The sequence below is a fragment of the Arvicola amphibius genome, chromosome X (genome assembly GCF_903992535.2).
Source record: "Arvicola amphibius chromosome X, mArvAmp1.2, whole genome shotgun sequence".
NCBI lineage: Eukaryota > Metazoa > Chordata > Mammalia > Rodentia > Cricetidae > Arvicola > Arvicola amphibius.
The window spans coordinates 134078334-134101761 of NC_052065.1; the positions used below are offsets into that span (position 1 = coordinate 134078334).

A 23428-nucleotide genomic window follows, 5' to 3' on the forward strand; every position below is an offset into this window, starting at 1 on the left:
GGCTTCCTCTACTCCAAATGTTCTGCGAGCTGATGTGCTTCTGAGATGAGGATACAGGGCCTGCAGTCAGCTCAGTGGAACCCTAGACATGTGGCTTTGGAACCTCACCCTGCTAGAAGGTGATAGAAGGCTACTTAAGAGATGCTTGGCAGGTTTTCTCTCTGGCCCCAGAGCAGAGAGGGTAGTGGGGTGCTAGAGGAAACCCCATTAGAATAAAAAAGACACTACCTGATCATAAGTGCTTTGCACCAGGAGAGCCAAGAGTACTATCTACCCCTGCAAATGGGCCCTGGAGACTCAGAGCACACCCAAGAGCTAAGAGTAGGGTAGAGAGACTTTGTGGAAGACAGTCTCTCTACTCTTTGCAGCCCCAAGGAAGAATGAGAACTGTAATGAGTCTTTCTCTGTCTCACCAGCCAGCTCCCGAATAATGACATGGAGATTTATTAATTATGAAATCTCAGTCTATAGCTTAGGCTTGTCACACTAGCTCTTATATTTAAATTAACCCATTTATATTAATCTACATTTTGCCTCATGGCTTTTTACCTTTCTTTCACTCTGTATCTCTGACTCCCTCCATGTTTCCTTGGCATCTCCTGCATGCCTACATTCATCTCCCACTTCCTCTGTCTCTGCCCAGAAATCCCTACCTATACCTCCTCTTTAGCTATTGGCCATTTGACTTTTTATTACACCAGTAACAGCAATGCATTTTCACACAGTGTACAAATAACTCACAACAGGGATCCACAATGCAGAGGAACAGCTAGATGGAACAACCCATCTGTTCACACAAAGGCATCATGTGGCACTTCCTGCCACCATCACGATGCTTCCACTGCCTTTGGTACTGTGAAAGGCGAACCTAGAGGAGAGATAGGCTTATTAAATAGACACCAAGATGTCATCCCTCATATCATTAGCCTAAGGGCACCTCTTTTATTCTGTCACAATTTGGCTCCACGGGGAAACTACAAGGAAGAGAGGGCTGCAACCAGGTTGGGTGAAACCTGCCCTTTGGGGCACGGGTGCTCCTGTGCCTATGCAGACAGGACATGTTTTCAAAAAAAGTCTGGTTGCAAATATGTTGTGAAACAAAGGCTCCCTCTTGGGAGCAATTTAGCTGAGTTGCAAACAAACAGCCTGGTGGCCCCCCTGGAGGAACACCTCCTGAGGTAGGTGAGCTCAGGTGGAGTCCTTGCATGTGCCCTGTCTGCTTCTCTCTACCCTGCAGTGTGGCTGCTGGGCCGCCTCTGACAGGACCAGGGGTGGGTTCCTTCCAATTTCCTGCCCCACCTAGGAGGTCTCCCAGAGCAAACCTGAACTGCAGTCAAAGCTTTCCTGTTTTATCTCTGTGGCAGCCTGAGAAGTCAGCACTGAAACACAGGGACAAAATGGTTAATGGCAGCATCCTCTGCTTGTCCCTTAGGCTATGATCCATCTGGAGCATTTGTCTTCTGATTATATTCCCCTCTATCCAAAACTGTGACTCTCCCCCATGGGGAAGCCGCATGTCCAGTAGGCATGGATATGAGAAGAAACTCATTTACATCTGGTGACAGGGGAGAAAGCTTTCCTAAGACAGGCTGCTTATCACCACGGACTGTCTCCCATACCATCTAGGCCCGGGATTAGAGGAACGCAGAAGCATTACTGTCTATTAGCTTGGAAGTATGTAGGGCCTAGTTTTCTCTGTCTTCTGCATCACTGAGGCCCAGCAGAAGGAAAGGGCTAGTAGAAGTCTGCCATCAGTGTCCTCAGAGCATAATTTTGTTCAGTTATGCAGTTGAGCTTTAAGGACTACTTTCTATGAAGAATCCTTCTCCACTGAAGTAAGTGCATTTTAACTACCACTTTTCTGTGGTAAATATCACTATGCGCCACCCATGTTACATTCTCAAAATTTCCAATTATCCATGCCACACATGAATATATTCTCCTTTGTTAGCAGACGTTAGCTAACATAGCCCTTAACTCCTCCTGTCATGCCCCTCCATGTGGCTAAATATGTGTCCATACAAGCTCTCCATGCTGTCCTATGCAGAATTTATATGTGTCTGGGTTTGTCCTAGCCTTTGAGTCCAGGATGTCAGTTAGAACTCTCCTGGCTATCCCCTGAGTGAGGAGCTAGCCATCCAAGCCACCTGTGCAGGTGTGGAAACTGGAGGCTTCCAGGAGGACCCTCCCTATCAATCTGGCTCCTACTCACCACCAGCCCTGGGCAAAGGCTGAAACCCGATATTTCAACACTTCTTTCTCGGGTTGGCCTCTTAGTAGCTGGATAAAAAAGAGGAGAAGACAGCTGGTTGTGGGAAGAGAAGGTGAGAGTGGGGGCCTAGGAGCAGCTTGGAATCCTGGTCTCTTAAAAAGAGCCAAAGGGTTACTTGCACCTTCCAATTCTCAAATCCTGGCCCTTGTGAGAGCTTAAATCCATCGAATTTTCCCACTCTGACGGGCTCCATTCTGGGTTTCTCTTTTCTCTCCCAATCTCCTTGATTTAGCCTCCAATTAGGTAGGCTGCTTGGAACTTTGTCAACATTTTAAAGCAGTGGTTTGGTGGCCTTAAGCTTTTATTCTTCAATCTTCAGACAGAGAGCTGCTCTGCACCTGCTCTGTACAAGGAGAAGTCCCTTAGGGAGCTTGGGAGGGGCCAGAGAAGCCACTTCAACCGACAGTTAGACCAGTATCTAGTTCTCAACTGTCGGCAGCCTGGGGTGTGCAGGGTGCACATTGAAGACAGATTCTTCAGGAGCAAGGAACACCCTGACTCGACTCTCAAGTTCACCTAGTGTGAGTATGTGCTCCATTGGACCTCTGTTGGCTTCCTGGGCTGGCAGCAGGCAACGTGGAGCAGCTCTCTGATTGGGAAGCTGTTGCTATTTGTTGGGGGTCTCAAAAAACCTTCCCTGGCTGGACAACAGAAGAAGCAGGAAATCTCTGCAGGTTTCAGTGCTCATGCGCTCCCAAGAGCTTGTCTTTGATTGGAGGTGGTGTGGACGGAACAACAGATGTTGACTGTGGCCCCGGAACTCTGCCTCTGAAGCCATCTGACTGGTGAGCAAAGGGGGCTGAAACTTTCCTGGCTTCTATAGAGGTCAGGGCAGGGAGTCATGAAAATAAAACCCACAGACCCTAAAGTTGTGATTGCAAGGGTCCTCCTGTGTATGGCTCCTCAGTAGGGTAGAAGCAACTGTCTATTTGGGGAAATTTTGTACCTTATCAAAGCAGTTGAGTGAAACATTGGGTCCTCTAGGAGTGTGGTGGCAGGAAATGTCACACCAGACTTTTCCTGAGACACCTAAACTTTGTTTTCTAATAGGAAGATGGTGAAAAGGATGCCAGAAAGCTTGGCACACATGACTTTTTCAGGAGAGTGAGAAGCTTGGGGTCCATCCTAAGCACTTTCCTCCTCTGTCTTCCTGGCCTACAGCATTTTGGGGCCTCCAAACCTTAGATCATGGAGAGCACACAGCTTGGAGCTCTGTGGCTGTGAAAAAGATGCCATGATATGGGGAGGGGTCATGTGGTGCTTCTCCAAGCAATACTGCTGGGATTTCGCCCTTTACTTTGGCTCATCTGGTGGTGGAGAAGGTAAAGGAAATGAAAATCTGGGGACCTCATTGTAGAGAAACAAGGAGTCGAAGCCTATGCCAAGGTTGTAGACAAACCCTCAGGTGGCAGTAGTCAGTATGGATGGGAAAGGGAAGATAGATTGGGGAATATAGTGGGTGATAAAAAAAAATAATGCTTAGGTTTCCAGACTGACATGTAAGAAAAGACGAGCTTTTCTCACCGGAGACACTGCAGCGATAAAACAGGAAACTGGTCTCAGAAATACAGGGTCATATCAGGTTGGCATATATGTAGTTCAGGGCCTATTGTCCGTTCCTAGGAGACATAGACTTCTGTAAGCGTTTGGGGATATGAGGACAGGAGGGGCTTGGGAATAAATTCCAGTTGCTGGGGTCCAGCCTATCCTGGGCGGCCTTCTAGAAGGTCTTCCCTTTGGGCACGGACTGTGCGTAGCTGAAGCTAGGTATGTCACCCCACCCTTATCTTTTGCTGTAAAGATATGAAGTATGTCTTGGAAAGAACAGACCAGATACAAGTTCCTGATACCAAAGAATCCACAGTACATGTTCCAGCTGTTGTTAAAGGAATGAGCAGCTACATTCATCCATCAGAACTCTTGGGCAAACCCATCTGCTGAGGGTTTTGTTCATCAAACACAGATCCAGGCCGTGTCAGTTTTGTGGAGGGACTGGAGCTTGGGCTCAGAACTGCTAATGAAAACATCAAGGGCTTTCACCTGCTGAGTGGGCTCACCTAGTGATTACCAGTCACTTACCCTCTTCCTACCTGCAGCTCATCTGTCTCTGTTCACAGTCGGGCTCCAAGCAACTGTCTCTCCTGGGTCATAACACCTTCAGCTCCACCCTCAAAAGTCAACCTTACAGTTCTGAACCCAGCTCTTTCCTTGATGCTAATAAGCAGTTCCCTGGCTCTGTGTGCCTTCCAAGTTAGCCTGTGGCTGAGTGTGCTTTTAGAGACAGAGTGTCAGGCTATGAATCTGTGCAGTGGGCATAACATCAGCCTAGTGAGGTTGTCATGACGATTAAATAAATTGATGTAGGTCAATGGCTTAGAACAAGGTAAATGCACAGTAAGTGTGCTCTTAGCCCTGAATCATGAGGCTCCAGCTGCCTAGTGGGAGGGCCATTGCTTCCCTTTAGGCCCCCATATTACTTTGTGCCTGTCAACTATCCCTGATGCTCTACTGCTTACAGTGTAAATGACATAGCACTTGGTACCATGCCTTGTTCACCACTCAGGACTTTTCCTCTGCAAAGACTGGAGTTGAGGACTAATTTCTAGCTAAGACTTAGAGTCTGCCTCTTTATGTTGTCAGTCATGGAAGAGATCACAAACATTGTTGAAAATCTTTGGCTAGACCTGGTATAAACTTGAACTAGAGTCAGGGTGAGCTGAATTGTGAGTGAATCTGGGATATCTTGCCATCTAAACGGTCTTATGAATGCCTTCAGAAGACCCATCATGACTACTCTCCCTTACCCCATAGTTCATGACCTGCATTTCCATTCTCTAAAGTCTGTCTTCTGAGAGTCCACGAAACCTCATCAAATTTAGTCTTTATGCCCCCCTCCCTCTATCCTTACCTATCTTCCTCCCTCCCTACTTTTCCTCTCCTTTCTTTTCACCAGTGTGCATGCCTGTTTTTCAGGAGAAAGTTCTAACATTGGGTAGGGTTGTTTGCATGAAGTACTATACCAAAGGAAACTTTCAATAAGGATAGTATGGGTTGGATATAGCCTTCACTACTGGACCTGGGAAACTGGGTAGAAAATTGTAGACATAGAGAAAGAGATTGAGCATCCTCTTTACAGGGAAGGTTGAATGCCAAGCCATCTTGAAGACTGACAGTCAAAAAAAGCCTCAATGTTCAGGCCACTCATGGACATTTGCTATCAAAGAGCTGAGGGAGATGATAAACTAGGTGTGACTTGGGACAAGTTGGGCTCTCAATTTTTACAGGCAACTGGAGAAAAATTGTTGATTTAATGTTGGAAGGGAAGCCTGAAGTTTATCAGATATGTTTGTGTTGTCCTTACTGGGCACATGATGCTATCTTTATGCTTGCCACTCAGTGTATAATGTACCTTAGTTTGCAAATTATCTTTAAAATTTTCCCATTATCAATTAATTTGAACACTTTGCCACCGTCAAGTTTTCTTCATATTGTGTGTGTGTGTGTGTGTGTGTGTGTGTGTGTGTGTCATTGATCTTGTATCTGTAGATGAGCTGTAGTGAGGAGCTGTGGGCCGCATTCCTACAGCCCTGCTCCTGGCTGCCTGCTAGCTTATGCCCCCAAATAACAACATACAAACTGTATTCTTTTAAACACTGCCTGGCCATTAGTTTCAGCCTCTTACTCACATCTTGATTAACCCATATCTAATAATCTGTGTAGCACCATGAAGTGGTGTCTTACCGGGAAAGATTCAGCACATCTGACCTGTTGGCTTCATGGCATCTGTCTCACTTAGGAGAGGCATGGCGGTCTGGCTCAGAGAGCAGAGGCATGGTGATTTATTAACTTCCCTTCCCAGGATTCTGTTCTTTCTACTCCGCCCACCTAAGGGCTGGCCAATCAAATGGGCCAGGCAGTTTCTTTATTAGCCAATGAGAGTCCTCCCTCATATAGCTTTCATCAAGTTTGGAAAAATGTTCAAGTTATCTCTAACTCTTTCTCCCGTAGGAACTTTATGGGCACATAGAGCAGGCCACTGAACTTGTCTTTCATCTTACTGATACTTTGCTCAGATTTTTTTATAATATTGGCATTGCCTTAGGTATTAAAGCATCTATAGTCAGTTTAAAGAATTTGGGAGGGGTTGGAGGGATGCCTTAGCAACTAAGAGCACTCACTGCTCTTGCAGAGGATCCCTGTTCAGTACCCAGCCTCTACATGGTGCTTCATAACCATCTGTAATTCGAGTTCCAGGGTCTGCAAATGCCCTCTGCTGACTTCTTTGGGCACCAGGCATCCACAAGGTACATATACAAACATACAGGTAAAACACCCATACACATAAAATAAAATAAATCACTTTAAAACACTTAAAGAATCTGGGAGAAACTGCCTGGCTTATATGTAAATATGGTGCTAGCCCTTTTCTGAAAAGGATTTGAGCATTGTCAGATTCCTTGACCCTAAGTGGGACCCTGGATTCAACCACCCATGAGCATTGAAATACCACTGTGGCATTTTATTTTAGTTTCATAAAATGCATTTTCAATCTCTAGGAATCTGATTTGAGCACCTTTAAACAAAAATTTCATACTAAAACTTCCATTTTTGAACACAGCAAATAAAATTGTAGGACCTTTCAATGTGCTGTTTGTTAATTCTACATTTATATCAATTCTAGACTTATTTCAATGAATAGCTTGTTTACTTCTCATTATGGGGAAATTATTTGCATATCTTGTCATTTTACATGGATACATTATGGATATTACTTTATTGAATGTTGGAGTTTTATATTTTTTATATTTTATTTAAAATAGATTATTCTTTCATACATTATATCCCAACCACAGTTTCCCCTCCCTTCTCGTTTCCCAGCTCCCCTCCACCTTTCTTGCTCCCCAGACCCATTTTCTTCTATTTCCTCTTCAGGAAAACAGAAGCTTCCAATAGACCAGTCAAACAGTATATAAAAAAATACAATAAGATAAGGCAAAAATCTTCATATCGAGGTTAGACAAGTCAAAAAAGTCAATGAAATGCTTCCTAATGATATCATGCTATGCTCATACATCAGTGCCTGCCCAGTTGTCCTCAGAGAGTCTTCCTCTGGCAGCAGATGGGAGTGAGCACAGAGACCCACAGCCAGGTATTATGCCAAGAGAAAGTCTAAATTTGAGGTCTCATTTGGGTCCCTCCCCTCAGAGATAGGAAACTCCACTGAAGAGGGGGAGGAAAAGCATTAGGAGTCACAAGGGATGGATGACACCAAGAGAACATGGCCCACAGAATCTCCTAAGCAGGTATCATGTGGGCTCTCAGAAGCTGAAGTGGCAAGCATTAGTCCTGCATGTGTGCATCAGGTTCTCTGTATATCTGTTGTGGTCCTTAGCTTGATGGTTTTGTGAGATTCCTAACAGTGGAGAGGGTCCATCTTTGATTCTTTTGCCTAATTTTATATTTCTAATAACATTTTGGGTTTTTTTTCTGGATTGCATTTTAGTGGCTTGAGAAGAATTTAATGCATTTGGGTTATACTTTTACAAGTTTTCAGTAGGATTATAACACTGTTCAGTGTAGGAACTACTCATTCCTCACTGGTGATCAAGGCTCTTCTGGGTAGTCTAACCAAGTCTGCATAAACAACCAAATATTCCTGACAGGTGGCATTAGACCCTATCTGCAGGCCAAGATCTGTAATACTGAATTTAGGAGGATGGTATATGTACTAAGCTGAATATATGATAGGGTCCACTTTTAGCTTCCCTGATCTTGCTTATATGACCTTTCTGTGTCTCCTTGTCTCTGTCTCTCTGTCTGTCTCTATCTCTGTCTTTCTGAATCCCTCTGTAACTCTCTTTTGAGGTTCACTCCTATCCCAATACTCTGCTCTGCACACCCTTGATGCTCTGGTCTCTTTGGAGTCTCTGCTTTCTTCTCAATCCAGGGAATCCATTATGGTCCACTTTCATTTCTCCCTCTACGTTATGGCCTAAAAAGATGACAAGAAAAATGAGGGTTGATCACAAGGCTCCCTTTATTTATTTCCTTCCACCTAAGAATTTCTGTTCTTTGTTACTTAATGTTTAAAGTCTTGGGAAATGTTTCATATCTTTTCTCTCTAAGTATGGTTATTGCATTCTGGAGGATATATTGATCTTTGCTACTCCATTTTAACCTAAATAATGTTGTATATTACTTTAAATTAACCTATCTAATGTAAAAGGAGCATAAGGTAAATAATGAAAGGGGGAGAGGAAGCTTAGAAAAAGTGAAGGAGTGAAGGGGCAGTTAATCAACTACCCATCCAAAGCTCATTCATTATCTACAGTGCCAAGCTTGGATTAATTTAACTGTGATAGAGAAATTGAGCTTGTGATGTTTTGACTGTACAGCCTGCATGCTTTGAATGTGTAGTGGGACAGAAGTGAAAGGAATGACGCCAACACAAAGGCTTTGGACCTAAGTTGCTAGAAGTATGGCTTTGCCTTTGCTGAGATGCAGTTGAGTATGAGAGGATAATGTCTGGAGGGGAAGATCAAGACCTCAATTCTGGACATGTTAATCCTGAGGCATCTATTCCATATCAAAATGCTCATGTCAGGGGGTCACACTGAGCTCCAGAGAAGAGGTTTGGGCTGCTGGCTATGAGAGGTTTTGAAGTCTCTGGCATTTGGATGCATGGGGAGGAAATGATAGAAAATAAATGGTCCAGTGAAGGGATGAGCTCACAGCCAAAATTTTACTGTTGGGAAGAAGTGGACACTTTTTCAAAGAACAGGAGAAGCAGTGGATAATGAAGGGGAGGAATAAGGTGTGAATAACATTATTTCAGATAATAATTGCTGATGTGTGGCTGAAAGCACAACAGAATATGAACAGAGAATGACTTTTAAGTTAGACTGTGTTCCTGGTTGTCTCCTGAGGTCTGACACTGATCCTGGGCTTCCTGTAGATGCTGCTGGACTACCATCTCTAGCTTTAGCATCCAGCCCAGGGCCTGGCTCCCAGTGGGTGACTGATGTGTGATAGACGAGTGAATGAACAGCAGCGATCATTTTAGTGAGCTACGGAGCAGAACTTCTAGGCTTTCTGGCTTTCACATCACTATGCATACTCTGAAGAAACTCTGAAAATACTTTCAGCCAAGGTTCATGGGATTCATTGTGCCAGCCTGGGGATTCATTTTGTCAGGATGATTATCTATATAACCCTGGTTACTCAGATAGTGAGCTAACGGATGAAAACAGGCCCAGAAGGTCTTCATGATTGAAATTGGGCTCTTTAGAAAATTGCATCAGCATGCCTTACTCTAGTTTTGAAAGGCACTTTCCTTGGATATTCCACCCTACCTAAGACCTCCGGTCCACCTCCTTTCTCGGTGGCAACTCTGTAGTCTGTTGTCTTGCTGGGTTTGTACCTAAAGTACTTTGGATTCTCCTACTCATCCCTACTGCAAATCTTGCCTCCTCCAAAGTTTGTGCACAAGAAAGACTGATACTCCTGAAGGTGGAATCCCCTCCCTCTTCATATATAATATTAGAGTTTTGCAGAAGTGAACCCTTTCAACCGATGCTCACTATATTCCTACTCCCATCAAAATTAGTACTTTCTTTCTTGACTTTTTTCAACAGCCCTTCCTGATAAATTTCATCTCATTTCATCTGGTATCTAACCCCACATATCATATCCACCATTCATGGGCTCTACTCTAGTGGAATTGGTCTCAAGCACAAAAATAAATTTTCTGATTGAATCCCTTCTCAAAACTGCCAAGCTTGCTTTGCTTTGTTATCTCTTTGATGTAAATAAAAAAAGAAAGAAAGAAACTGAAACAACAAGTCTCCCCCAAACCCAAAAAACAAATAAGCAAACAACAATAAAAAACACAGTGGCGACACAAAAGTAAAAATTAACAATAGCTACACAAAGAGAACCAACCTTTCTCAGCCCTGCATCTTCCCTTTGTTTCCACTGGATTTCTGCCCTTTCTGAGCCAAGATTGCAGAGCTAGTTACAGCTCTATCTCTTGTCCCTCAAACTCCTACTCTTCCTCACCTCCTGAGAGATAATTCATTTATGCTGTTTTTACTCTTCTCCCACAGAGGAACTTATTGTTCTCTCCACCTTCTATTCCACCTCTCATCTCAGGGGAGAGAAGCATTGACTCCCTATTAAGACTGGGCATTGGCCTTGAAGCATCTGTCTTCTTTGGGAACTCTCTTCTTGTGCTTTTTAAAGCCTTCTGCCTGTCCTCATCTTTGTCTTCACTTTGTTCAACTACTTGGACTATTTGAACAGCTGCAGGTTTTCCAAATTCTGCTTTTATCCTCCATCTTTGTCCATTCCTGATATGAGAGTGCATTTGTCCCCAAGAGAAGTTAATTATCTTTTCAGTTAAACTTTTACAATGTCTAGGCCAGACTTCAGTGTGTGCCGATCAGAAAGAGTCTGTTGCCACAGGCTTTGGGAGCCTCAGTGAGACTACAACATTGGTAGAGGGTGATTGAAAGACAGATGCTTAATAATTTGAAGGAGGATGGATTAGCTCTTGAGTGATGCTACACGGATGTGATCAAGGAAGCAAACAATTGTGGTGAAATCCAGGTTTCGGGCTTGAGTGACTTGACAGAAAGAAATCCGTGTTAGGAGACTGGCAAAATGAAAAGGTGGCTAATTTATAAGTGAATGTCTCAAATGTGGTTTTTGTTATGTGAGATTTGAGGGTCGGAGGTGGCTCAAAGGAACTGGTTAATAGGCAATAGATGTGTGCGCAAACTGATTAGAAACCCGTTGGTAACAAATGCCTTGGGAGTAGGTGAGGTGTGCAGAGTGTGCCTGCGAGAACCACTTGGCTGACTGGGTGAGCTGTAGCAATGGTTAGCTGCCTGTCCTTGATCCCTTAAGTGGACTTTTCTGATGAAAGGGCATGTGTGGTTGAGTGATGTCACAAGAGAATCAGAAAAATAGAAGGGCCTGTTCCTGGTAGATACGATGCAGAAGGTCACTGGGGAGGAAACCTTTTTAATGTCAGAAGCATAGAGAAAGAACACATGTACTACAGTCTCTCCTGATTTGAAAGCTTGCACTTCAACACCGCCAGCCTTGAAACTGATCAGTGTGAGTGGCCTTGGATTTGTTTGCATTGCCTGGAACTTTCTGTCTCCATGGTCTACTGCCTCCAGGGTTCAAGCAAGTACTTGTGGATGCTGGTTCCTTTCCCTCAGGTGTCCTCATTAGCATCCTGATGCTATAGTCCCACAGAGAGCACCAGGAGAGCATCTCTGAGGCTGCTTGACGTGCCTGCCGTCACCATGGTGACAGCTTCAGATGCTGGAAGAAGTGAAAGAAGCTGGAAAGAGGTCAGCACTGAGGCCAAGTTCTGGGGTTCAGGCATGCTGTGGGGGTGGATGTCCTCACAAGGTTTCCTGTGTAACAACAGGGAGATATTCAGGGCGAGATGGAGGTTGTGTTCAGTCATATGAGGCCAGCATAAAGGTTACTTCACACTACCCGATTTCCAAATGGAGTTTTGGCTCTGTGACGACAATTTTGGAATCCTGTATGCAGGCTTCTCTGCTGTGAAGGATATCTCATCTCTCCCAGAGCTGAGACATCCAAGCACGAAGAAAAGCCCTCCCCCCCCCGCCCACTCCCGGTTTGCATCACAGGAGTCTTTAATTACACAACTCTCTTGGGGCTGAGAAGTCACAGCAGTGATGTGGAGTCAGAGGTATCTGTGAGCCCAGCAGAAGAAGTTATGAGAAATCGAGGCATGTTGACAATTTCTACGCACATCTAGTGGGGCATGCGGATCAGCCTTAGAAGAGAAAAGCTACTGTGAGGGTCTCTGACCCCCGTTCTTCCCGACTGTGGTGAGAGATACTGTAGTACACAAGCTTCTTGCTCAGCTTCTTGTTCTCAGTCTATCTTGTGAATATGTCTTCTTCTGTGCATCTCTTTCATGTCTGAACGAACCTCACGATCCCCTGAATAACGACTGCTATAGCAATCTGAAGCCATCAGACTTAGCATTAGCTTCAGTGGCAGGCCCTTATGGGCTGAGAAAGTGATTATACTTCTTTACTGTGGTTATACTTCTTTACTGTGGTGTGTTATTTAAAATCTAAATGGTGATAAACTATACAATGCAGTTTTCTTACCTTTACCTTAGAGAATATTTTGATGCATGAACTACTAAGGTCACTCTGTTCGCCTCTAGCTGCCCTGCTCTCTATGGGTAATAGAGTCCACTGGTTATCGCCTTGTCAGGTGAGAGCCCTGCATGTACATGGAGGATGACCGAAAAGCCCAATGGTGTGAAGAGCTCTCCAGCTAATAACCACAACCATCACCCTCCGCCTTCCATTAAGGCCAATGGCAAAGATGACCACAGGACAGGTAGCAGGTGAGTGCACTGAACTTGGGTGACTTTTGCTTTCCTTATCTTCTTTCTTTTTTCCTCCTTCTCATTTCCTACCCCACCCTCTTTCTTTCTTTTGCCGGAATTAGGGTAATGTCAGGGCCTTGTACCTACCAGGAAGGCCCTCTACCCCTGAGCTGCACTCTCAACTCAGCCTGGGTGATTTCATCAATAAGTCAGAGTCTACAATATCTCCTTGGAGCTTTGACTTACAATCATAGAACAAGCTCCATTTGCTCCAGGATATCTTCCAAGGGGACTGTGAGATGTTTAGGCATGTCCTAAGAGGAAAGACAACTCATGCTGAGAGAATCTGGATCAACTCTGTTTCTTTCTATGCAGACCACAGTCTGTGGCAGTTGATGATGACACTTCCTCAGAACTGCAAAGGCTGGCGGAGATGGACACCCCACGGAGGGGGAGGGGCGGCTTCCGAAGGTGAGTTCTCCACTTCAGCTGACCTGCTGCTACCCCTTCTATTCTTGGGGTCTGTCGAATGGTTACTATGACCCTCCTCTCAGCTACACTAGGCCTTTTTATAAGACTCTAGAGTAGTGGGGTTCTCAACTTGTTGTGATTCCTTTTGGGGGTATGGAATTACCCTTTCACCCAAGACCATTGAACAACATAGATATTTATATTATGATTCACAACAGTAGCAAAATTACAGTTATGAAGTAGCAACAAAATAGTATTATGCTTGGGGAGTCACCACATGAGAAACTGTATTAAAGGGTTGCAGTGTTAGAGAGGTTGAGAAGCACTGACTTAATTTAGAAATTCCAGTGCCGAGATGTTCTTCCACTGCTTTAGAGGTTCTTATGAGGCAAGCTGAGAGGAGACTTCCCTTCATATGTGGCTGCCTCAGCATTGGGAAAAGGGGAGTCTTTATGGCAAAAGAGCCTATATATAGGGTCTTAAGATCATAGGCCTCTTAGAGAAATAAAGCAGCCTGGGGCTGTTTTCATACTGACCTGTCCTGACTCTTTACAGTCTCAATCTTGCCTTGAAGACCTCCTGTTTGTGTTTCAGAGTGAACTGTAAAGTGCCATTACACAAGAAATCTTTGGAGGGCTATCCTCCCCCACAGGACGTACTTCAGATAATACCTGAGCCCCAACACTTGCCCACAATGCTGGCCTCTTTCCAGATCTTAGCATACAGGAAATCATGGCCTGGTCTATTTCCGGCTTTTCCTCTTCTTTCCTCTTCCTCAACAGGCAGTGAACACTCTTGGACAGGTCTTGTCTAAACAGCACAGGTCATTTCTTTGGCACACACTTCTTCTTTTTCCCCTCTAGGATTGTTCGCCTGGTGGGGGTCATCAGAGACTGGGCCAACAAGAATTTCCGGGAGGAGGAACCAAGGCCTGATTCATTCCTAGAGCGTTTCCGTGGGCCTGAGCTCCAGACTGTGACAACACATCAGGGGGATGGCAAAGGCGACAAGGACGGCGATGGAAAGGGCACCAAGTATATCCATCCAGTCTCTGGGGACTCCAAAATTTCCTATACTTGCCATGGGAGAGCTCAGTAGGGCTGCTAAAGATTATCAGGGGTGGTGCCAGGGCTGTGCCAAGCTCTTTGATAGCAGATAAAGAATGGGTAGAGATGACCGCCTATGCTTCTTTTTACTCCAAACAATCCCATTGTCCTCACCCAGGGCCTCTCAAACAATAGTGATCTTTCCATGAGAAACTGGAGTATATTTTGCATGCCATAGTGGTACCCCTCTATACATTCTCTTGCTGTCCATGGAGTAGATTTTGACAGGAGAGGAACTCATCCAAGGGCATACTACCTCAGCCCTAGCTCCAGCAGTCAGTATGTGATGATCAGGAAGGAAGGCTGTAGTCACATAGTACTGTTGAAGCCCTGCCCATTCCAGCTCCACCATGCCCAAGAAAACAGGTTTTTGAAGGGGCTTATGTGGGAGTCAGGCGCATGAGACCTAGATGATTAAACAGAAGAGGAGGGACAGAGAGGGAAAATAAAACATAGACTAATTGGAGGGGCTGATGTTTGAATAATAAGTAGAAGATAGTGGATGTCTGGCCAAGTTGACATCCCCCACGTCTGGTCAGTGGAGGGAAAAGGCTCTTGCCAAGTTAGGATGAAGCATCTGGGAAAGTGGTTTGGAGGCTGAAGTCTAAAGAATGGAAAGGGAGTAAGAGGAGGAAGTTCATACATTCGCCTGGAGTTTTTCTCTTTTCCCAAAGGGACTGTCGGAACAGGCTTAAAGCTCTTTCACCATCTTAAGATACACCTCCTCAGATCCCCTCAAAGACTATCTGTGTTACAACTTCTGTCTTTGATGTATCTTCTGGGCAAGGCCCTTTCAGGGGTCAGGGGAGTGTCAAAACGGATCAGAGGCCTGCTCTCAGTCAGAATGGAGGCCTGCTATTTGGCTGTGGGTCACTGCAAAAGGAAACCAGAAGACAGCTTACACCTCAACCCTCAATTCTTTAATTCATTAGTACTTTTGAGAATTTTGAGTTCTGAAACCTGGAGCCCTAGAACTCTAGTAACCACTGTTTGTCTCTACAGGAAGAAGTTTGAGCTGTTTGTCTTGGACCCAGCTGGAGACTGGTATTACCGCTGGTTGTTTGTCATCGCCATGCCTGTTCTTTACAACTGGTGCCTGCTGGTGGCCAGGTGAGCATGGATGGGGTCTAGGTGGGATTTATTACAGAAACAGAGTCCACAGCAAATGGAATTAAGATCACACAACAATCTCAACTCTGGACAAAGAGTATACAACAGTCCAATGTTCTTTCTGAAGTCTGATTGCTGAATTCTCTTTTCGCCCCTCTGTTGTCAAAGCTCCCGCTATTCAACATGCCATCAATTCTTCATGTTGGTCCTTTTCCTGCTCCTTTCCTGTAATCTTCGGCTGCTTTTTCATGTACATCAGTACTGTGCTTGGTTAGGTTGTCCTCCTCCCTTCTCTATCTGGGAAAGCTATAGTAGCCCCGCCTCTATGCCTTGGAGGTATACTTGATCCCTCAAGTACATCTTCTACACTTGCAACTAATGTTCTATGTAGAGACTGAGATTGGGTTATACTACTCTCTCTTCTAAAACCATTTAATGGCTCCCCATTGTTCTCATGATAAAACTCTAAGGTTGACCTTCAAGGTCCACTGAACGTGGTCCTCTCTTTTCCTGACAACAATTCACATAATACTACCCTATGCCAGTCATTCATGCAGGAAGAATTACCTGCATACTAATTGGGTTTTGTGCTCTGTGTTGGGTGTACAATAGAAAACAGGACAGACACAATCACTGCTTTTTTCCCCAGTGTTCTCAGCTAGACCAAATATAAACATGCAACAAAAGAAATGAGCAAGATATTACCAGGGACTGGAGGTAGCAAGTTACTAGAGAAATAGGCCATCATAATGGGCTTGACAGAGACCTTAGTTGAGATCTTGGTGGGAGGTAGCAATTGCTTCAAATACATGAGGTTGGCAGAGAGGGCATTCTGGACAGAAGGAATAACTTGAGCAAGGCTCTGTAATCTCTTGATGGCCCAGTATGGCTGAAGGCTGTGGTCTTGTTTGTTCTGCACATTGTATGGGAGTTTGGTTCTAAACGTGACCATTCTTCCCTTGGACTAGTATATAATCAGATTTTTCCCTTCCTCTGTCCCCTCCCTAGGCCCTTCCCTAGGTTCTACTCATTCAAGTTTTTTCAAAATCTTGCCGATTTCTTCCTCCAAAGCTCCTGTAGCCATCAATCTTTCTCTAGTCTCAGCACCTCTAGCTTAAACCCCACTACTATCTATATTCTCATCCTGTCAGGGTTTGATGACATGCTCAATAAGAATCCATTGAAGTAATGAATACAGAAGGCAGTCAGCTGGTTGTCTAATGCCTTATTTATTTATTCAATTTAAACCACTGATGATGTGCAATCTGGGGCCCTGGACCAGTGATTTGGCATATAGTCACGACTAAGATGTGTCCTGTTTCTGGGGCTCATAGTCCAGGGGATGAGGAAGACTATCAATGATCAATGGTGATGCACATGCAGCAATGTTTATTTAGTAATAAGGGTTGAGGTAGAAGTCACTAGTCATTGTTACCAAGTGGCCTGTGACTCAGGTGTCCCTGGTGGCCATGTGACACTCTCCCCACAGAAGTATGTATATGGCTTAGAGCCACTAGGGCTTTGTCGATGAAGCCCAGCCCTGTCCCCTTACAGAGCCTGCTTCAGTGATCTCCAGAGAAACTACTTTGTGGTGTGGCTGGTGCTGGACTACTTCTCAGACACTGTCTACATTGCAGATGTCTTCATCCGACTGCGCACAGGTAAGTACACAGCAGCATTTGGACTCCTAAATCCAAAGAACTGAAGGCAAAATTTGAAGAAACTAACTGGACATGGTATTGAAGCCCATCTCCTCAGTGGACCTCTGCTAGGATACTCTAAATCTTATGGGCTCACATACTTATAGAGGTTTATATCTGAGAGTGGTTTCTTAGGGTTCTTCTGGCCAGTCTCCCTATGTGGTCTATAGTCCTCTGTGGGAAGGAAAGCTAAGTAGTAGTTTGCTCTCTCTTGAGAATTATCTTCTAGAGAGACACAGGACTGAGGACAGAAGTGACATGTTGTTTTGTATTTCTATCAGGCTTCCTAGAACAGGGACTCCTGGTCAAAGACCCCAAGAAATTGCGTGACAACTATATCCACACCTTGCAGTTCAAACTCGATGTGGCTTCCATCATCCCCACTGACCTCATCTATTTTGCTGTGGGTATCCACAGCCCTGAGGTGCGCTTCAACCGTCTGTTGCACTTTGCCCGTATGTTTGAGTTCTTTGACCGCACTGAGACACGCACCAGCTACCCCAACATCTTTCGAATCAGCAATCTGGTCCTCTACATCTTGGTCATCATCCATTGGAATGCCTGCATTTACTATGCCATCTCCAAATCCATCGGCTTTGGGGTTGACACCTGGGTATACCCCAACATTACTGACCCTGAGTATGGCTACCTGGCTAGGGAATACATTTACTGCCTTTACTGGTCGACACTGACCCTCACCACCATTGGAGAGACACCACCCCCGGTAAAGGATGAAGAGTACCTCTTTGTCATTTTTGACTTCCTGATTGGTGTCCTCATCTTTGCCACTATTGTGGGAAATGTGGGCTCCATGATCTCCAACATGAATGCCACACGAGCAGAGTTCCAGGCCAAGATTGATGCTGTCAAACACTACATGCAGTTCCGAAAGGTCAGCAAAGAAATGGAAGCTAAGGTCATCAAATGGTTTGACTACTTGTGGACCAATAAGAAGACAGTAGATGAACGAGAAGTCCTCAAAAACCTGCCAGCAAAGCTCAGGGCTGAGATAGCCATTAATGTCCACTTGTCCACCCTGAAGAAAGTACGCATATTTCAGGATTGTGAGGCTGGCCTGCTGGTGGAACTGGTACTGAAGCTTCGTCCCCAGGTCTTCAGTCCTGGGGATTATATTTGCCGTAAGGGGGACATTGGCAAGGAAATGTACATCATCAAGGAGGGTAAGCTAGCAGTAGTAGCTGATGATGGTGTGACTCAGTATGCCTTGCTCTCAGCCGGGAGCTGCTTTGGAGAGATTAGCATCCTTAACATTAAGGGCAGCAAAATGGGCAATCGGCGCACTGCCAATATTCGTAGTCTGGGTTACTCAGATCTCTTCTGCTTGTCCAAGGATGATCTCATGGAAGCTGTGACTGAGTACCCCGATGCCAAGAAAGTCCTTGAGGAGAGGGGCCGGGAGATCCTGATGAAGGAAGGTCTGCTGGATGAGAATGAGGTGGCCGCCAGCATGGAGGTAGATGTTCAGGAGAAGTTGGAGCAACTGGAGACCAACATGGAGACCTTGTACACTCGCTTTGCCCGCCTGCTGGCTGAGTACACTGGGGCCCAGCAGAAGCTCAAGCAACGCATCACAGTGCTGGAGACCAAGATGAAACAGAACCATGAGGACGATTACCTATCAGATGGAATAAATACCCCCGAGGCAGCTGCTGATGAATAGCCAGAGATGTCTATCCAGCCTTGCTTTGACCCCTGAGTTAGAAGTCCTGTATAGAACTCCGTGTTTACAAACACCTGTCCTCACATGTCTCTGAGCTCTCCCCCAAAGCCTTGCTAGGGCTTAAGGTTTTGGCTACAATGGCTTGGAGTCCTCCTCCAAGTCCAGCAAATGGTCAAGCTTGTGGACAGTGTAGGTGTTGTGGGTTGGATTTCCAAGTGCTTACTGCCCAAGTCTGAAAAGGAACCAGGGAACAACTGAACTGTCCTTCAGGGGGATTTCCTGGGACCAGTGTTCTCTGAAGAACAGTGTGCACCACAATGCCTGACTCCTGCTTTTGGCTTCTTTATATCTAGCCACTCCCTACTGCATTCTGCCCCATACTTTTCTAACATGTGCTCTAAACAGTCTGTTTTCATGCATGCGTATGCATTTAAGAAGTGGCTGCAGACACTGGGCCCCTGCACGCTCTTTTCCAAGGCATGCAAGGTCTGTGAGGGAATGGTAGGGTGGGCTTGAGTGGGTTTGCTGAGAGTCATACCTCCTTATCAGACAATGTCACTGTGAGAAAGAGGTGGCTGGCAGCTTTGGGCACCACCTCTTTACGCACACAAGTTCTGAAGAGTTTGTGAAGTCTATAGTACTGGGTGAGATACTGTAAATTAGAGGCACTTAGAAGTTAATAAATTCCTTTCAGGTACTTGTGGTTATTGCTCAATTCTTTCTTTCCTCACAGTTCTCTTCTCTTCTCCCAAGAGTTTTCCTGGCATATATGTGAACATCCTCCTCTACCCTCCTGAGCCTTACTGGCCTTTAGAACCAGAATCTTGGAGAAGATCCTCTCACTTCCACCCCTGTTCTAATTAGGCAGTCACACCTTCTCTAGGTTTCTGTGCTTCTCCGAGCACTCTCTTTCCTGGGTCAGTTTTGACAGAATGTGGGCTCCTTGAAGGGAAGGTCATTGCTTTAGCTGCAGTCTTGGTGACACGTCTTCCACAGAGGAGGTATTCAATGTTTATCCACCTAGAGAATAAGGGAATGTGCAAGTGAATGAATGTGGAAAAGAATAAACAGAAGTGACTGAAAGTCACTATGCTTCCACCTGCAAACAGTCACATACTGACTCTGGAGGACAAGGTATGCATCCGATTGGGTGTTGCCAGATGATCCGGAGTTGCAGAAATAAGTCCTGGCTACTGGGTACCATCTACATACAGACCCCAGTTCCATGGTCAGACATGAACATTCTCTCCTACATTCATTCACTCATCCACTCACCATAGGAACATATCTGTAAAAATTAGCATCTTAACCATTGTGTAAAATCAATCATCAAACTTTTTCCACATCGAGAACTCAGTATGCATTAAACAACTCCTTATTCCATCCCACCAGCTTCATGACAACACTCATTTAACTTTCTACAAAGGTCACATAGATAGGATCCTGTAGCATTTGTTTTGTGTCAGCTTATCAAATAGAATCATTAAAATACATTCATGTTACATCTCATGTCATATTTTCCTTCCTTTACAAAGGCCAAATAATATTCCAGTGTATAGATATGACACATTTTATTCATCCAGCTGATGAGTATGCGGTTTCTGTCCATGATTTGGTTATTGAAATATTGCTGGGAATATGGATATGCAAATTTCTCTGCGATCCTGTTTTTAGTTCCTTTGGAGACACACATATCTGGAAGAGAAATTATTGGGTCCTATGGTTTCTTTCATTTTTAGGAACTGCCACACTTGTTCAGTTTTCCAATTTTTCCACATCCTTGCCAACATTTATTTTCAGTTTTTGGATATGAGCCCTTCTACTGGGCGCGAGACAGTTCTTTATTTTAGTGTGGCTTGCCTTTCTCTTATGAGTTATGAATCTGTGCAGTTTTTTCACATGTTTGCTGGCCATTTGGATGTCTTATTTGGAAAAATATCTTTTCAAATTCTTTGGCCACTTTTGAGTTACCAAACTGTAAGTGCCATTTATATATTATTATAGATATTAACTCTTTACCACATTTGCAAATATGTGTTTTCTCTCCCTCAAGTTGTCTTTTCACTCTTCTGACTGTGTATTTCAATGTATGAATTTTAATTCTTTTAACTGTACTTTTTTTTAAAATTTAATGCAGTTTCTTGGCTCATTCCTTGGCCTATAGCAGGAAGCTTTAGCTAGAGGAAGTCTTACCTAGAGTCTTACACAGACTCAGGTCCTGGGCCTATGGGGGTGGCAGTAGGGAGATGACACTGGTGAAGGGTCACTACTTTGTGTGTACTTGGCTTCTCAATTCTGGTATTGTGCTGGAAAAAGACTCTAAGTTCTCCAGCTTAGGAGAGATGCAGCCAAGATGAGGAGGAGCCCCTGCAGCCCTAGGCAGCTGCTTGCCATGATGCTTGTTGCTAAGGCTGCACTAAGTTCATTTTTTACCAAGTGCTGGAACCTACAGTTGTTATTCTTGTAAACTCAGAAGGTCACTGGTGCCAGAAACAGGTGGATAGCTGTACTGAAAATGCCTGCCTTCTTATCAGCAAGAAAGTGATAGATTCTTTATGGAATCTGGTTCACCTTTAATCAAGCCTCACAGCTCCTTGGTGTGACAAAGCATGGTGCCCCTCTGCTTCACCGGGTTTAAGGCACAGACTTTAGGGCTCAGCTTCTCTTTCTCCAGACATCCTTGTATTTAATCTTCTACCACTTTTTGCTGTGCTTCAAATTCTATGTTCTCTTAGTCTTGTGTGTGTGTGTGTGTGTGTATGCGTGTGTGTGTGTGTGTGTGTGTGTGTGTGTGTGTGTGTGTGTGTGAGAGAGAGAGAGAGAGAGAGAGAGAGAGAGAGAGAGAGAGATGTTATTTGTGTTTGTGTTTGTGTGTCTGTTTGGACACATTGCAGACATCCGGTGAGTCTTTGGATGTCAGCCTAGTCAGACAGTGTCTATTTCTGACCAAGCCCTATCCACCTCCTCTCCTCTGTTCTCTCAGCAAGATCGTGACTCTCTGCTGCCTGTTGCTGGCTGCCACCCCCACCTCTCTCCTGTAACTGACTGTAGTGTAGGAACTGAAGTACATTTTCCATTATGTGCTGTGTTTATTCAGTACAACCTGATGTTCTCTGCTCTTAATTTACAAATATTTAAATTGAAATGGTTTTGTTTTGCTCTGAAAATATCCACCAATAATAATTTGCCACATTCATCCATGGTCATCAAATTTCTTTTGTATTGGTGATTTTCTATAGAAACAAAAGCCCCCAGTGCCTCCCACTGCTTCCCTTTGTATCTGACCCTTGACGGCTCCTGCCTCTATTACAGACTGCCACCTCATCCTGGCTCCAACTGAGCTACAGTATCTGCAGCATCAAGCTATCTGTTCCTTAGCCGGCAGCTGAAAGATAAACCACATTCTTCCTTGGAGAGAGGCCAAGGAAGTCCTCAAGGCACAGACAAAGGAACCCAGCCACCAGAGGGCACACCAACATCAAGAAAATGTGGTAGGTTCTTTGTCACATCCCCTCTATTACACACACACACACACACACACACACACACAAACACACACACACACACACACACACACACACCACCACCACCACCACCACCACCACCACCACCACACCAAACCATACCAGGCTTGACTTTAACAGTTAGGTGGTGCCTTCAGGGCCTCACATAGCTGCTGGAACAGTCTCTTTCCCAGAACCTCTCTCACTTGTACTCCTCTTGTTCTGGTCAAGGCTACTACCAGGTCTCTTCTGGACAGTCATAACTGCTTCAGTCACATCTAAAGAGATGTTCTGGCTTCTGACCTTGTTGTTTTCAGTCCATTATCCACAAGAAAACCATATCCTGTCACTTTACTTAAAATCTCCCAGTAGGTTTCCATTATTTTTATGATAAAATCTAAACTCATGTCTCCAGTTCCATCATTCTAATAGATATGGCCCTGTCAGGGTCTCTGACCCTGCTGACATTTCTACAACCTACTTCTCTCCACCCCAGGCTTCCAGTCTCTTGATTCCTTGTCCACACCAAGCTTCTTTCTGCCTCTGTAGCCTCATACTTGCTCTTCCATCTTCTAGATCTTCTCAAGATTGGTTCTTCTCCATTTAGGACTCTACAGGATCCTTTATAGATCAACCATGAAAAGAAGCCCTATCCCTCCATGGTGTTCTGTCATGCTATCTTGTTTGACTTTCCTTTTTAGTACTCAGCACCCCTCATATCAGCACCCCAAGATAGGCATTACTGTTTGCGTCTTTAGGGTCTAGAGCAGCCGTTGGAATGTCAATGTCTCTAATTGGAAATGCTGGTAGAGTCTTAAGGTACTGACTTTCTCTTCTTTCTCCACTGAATTTCTTTGCCTGTTCTCAGTCCTGGGTGTTCTTTATGCACACACAGCTCCTGGGCATTCCACTGCTTACCCCAGTCTACTTCTACAAGGTATTCAGCTTACTCTATTCCCTGCTTCCAATCTTTGCCTGAAACATTGTTCTTTGTCTTTAAGGCCACCTCTTAAAGTCACCTTCTCCCCAAAACTTCATTTTATCTCTTACAAGTAGATGTATATTGCTCTTGCTAGTGCTCATGGGTATTGGTAACTTTCTCCCCCTTTCTTCTTAAAGGAGAGCTCTCTGGGGAATTAATATTGCCAGCCTGTAGCCTTCTTTGTTGTGTATCGCGGTGTGTCTCTGTGTTGCT

General features: G+C 44.7%; 1 protein-coding gene across 1 annotated transcript; it reads left to right on the forward strand.

Annotated features, from left to right (window-relative positions):
• The first annotated feature begins 12564 nt into the window (after window positions 1–12564).
• Window positions 12565–18730, forward strand: Cnga2 (cyclic nucleotide gated channel subunit alpha 2). The gene is made up of 6 exons (XM_038316851.1): window positions 12565–12680; window positions 13038–13133; window positions 13997–14167; window positions 15242–15349; window positions 16904–17010; window positions 17331–18730. Exons 1-6 carry the CDS (start codon window positions 12571–12573, stop codon window positions 18728–18730), a joined length of 1992 nt encoding a protein of 663 aa, XP_038172779.1. The 5' UTR covers window positions 12565–12570.
• The last annotated feature ends 4698 nt before the right edge of the window (window positions 18731–23428 follow it).

Coding starts and splice junctions, on each gene's coding strand:
- Cnga2 (XM_038316851.1), top strand. CDS start 12,571: ATGACCGAAAAGCCCAATGGTGTGAAGAGCTCTCCAGCTAATAACCAC. Junction 13,134..13,996: donor GGGAGGGGCGGCTTCCGAAG/GTGAGTTCTCCA, acceptor TTTCCCCTCTAG/GATTGTTCGCCTGGTGGGGG. Junction 14,168..15,241: donor GGCGATGGAAAGGGCACCAA/GTATATCCATCC, acceptor TTGTCTCTACAG/GAAGAAGTTTGAGCTGTTTG.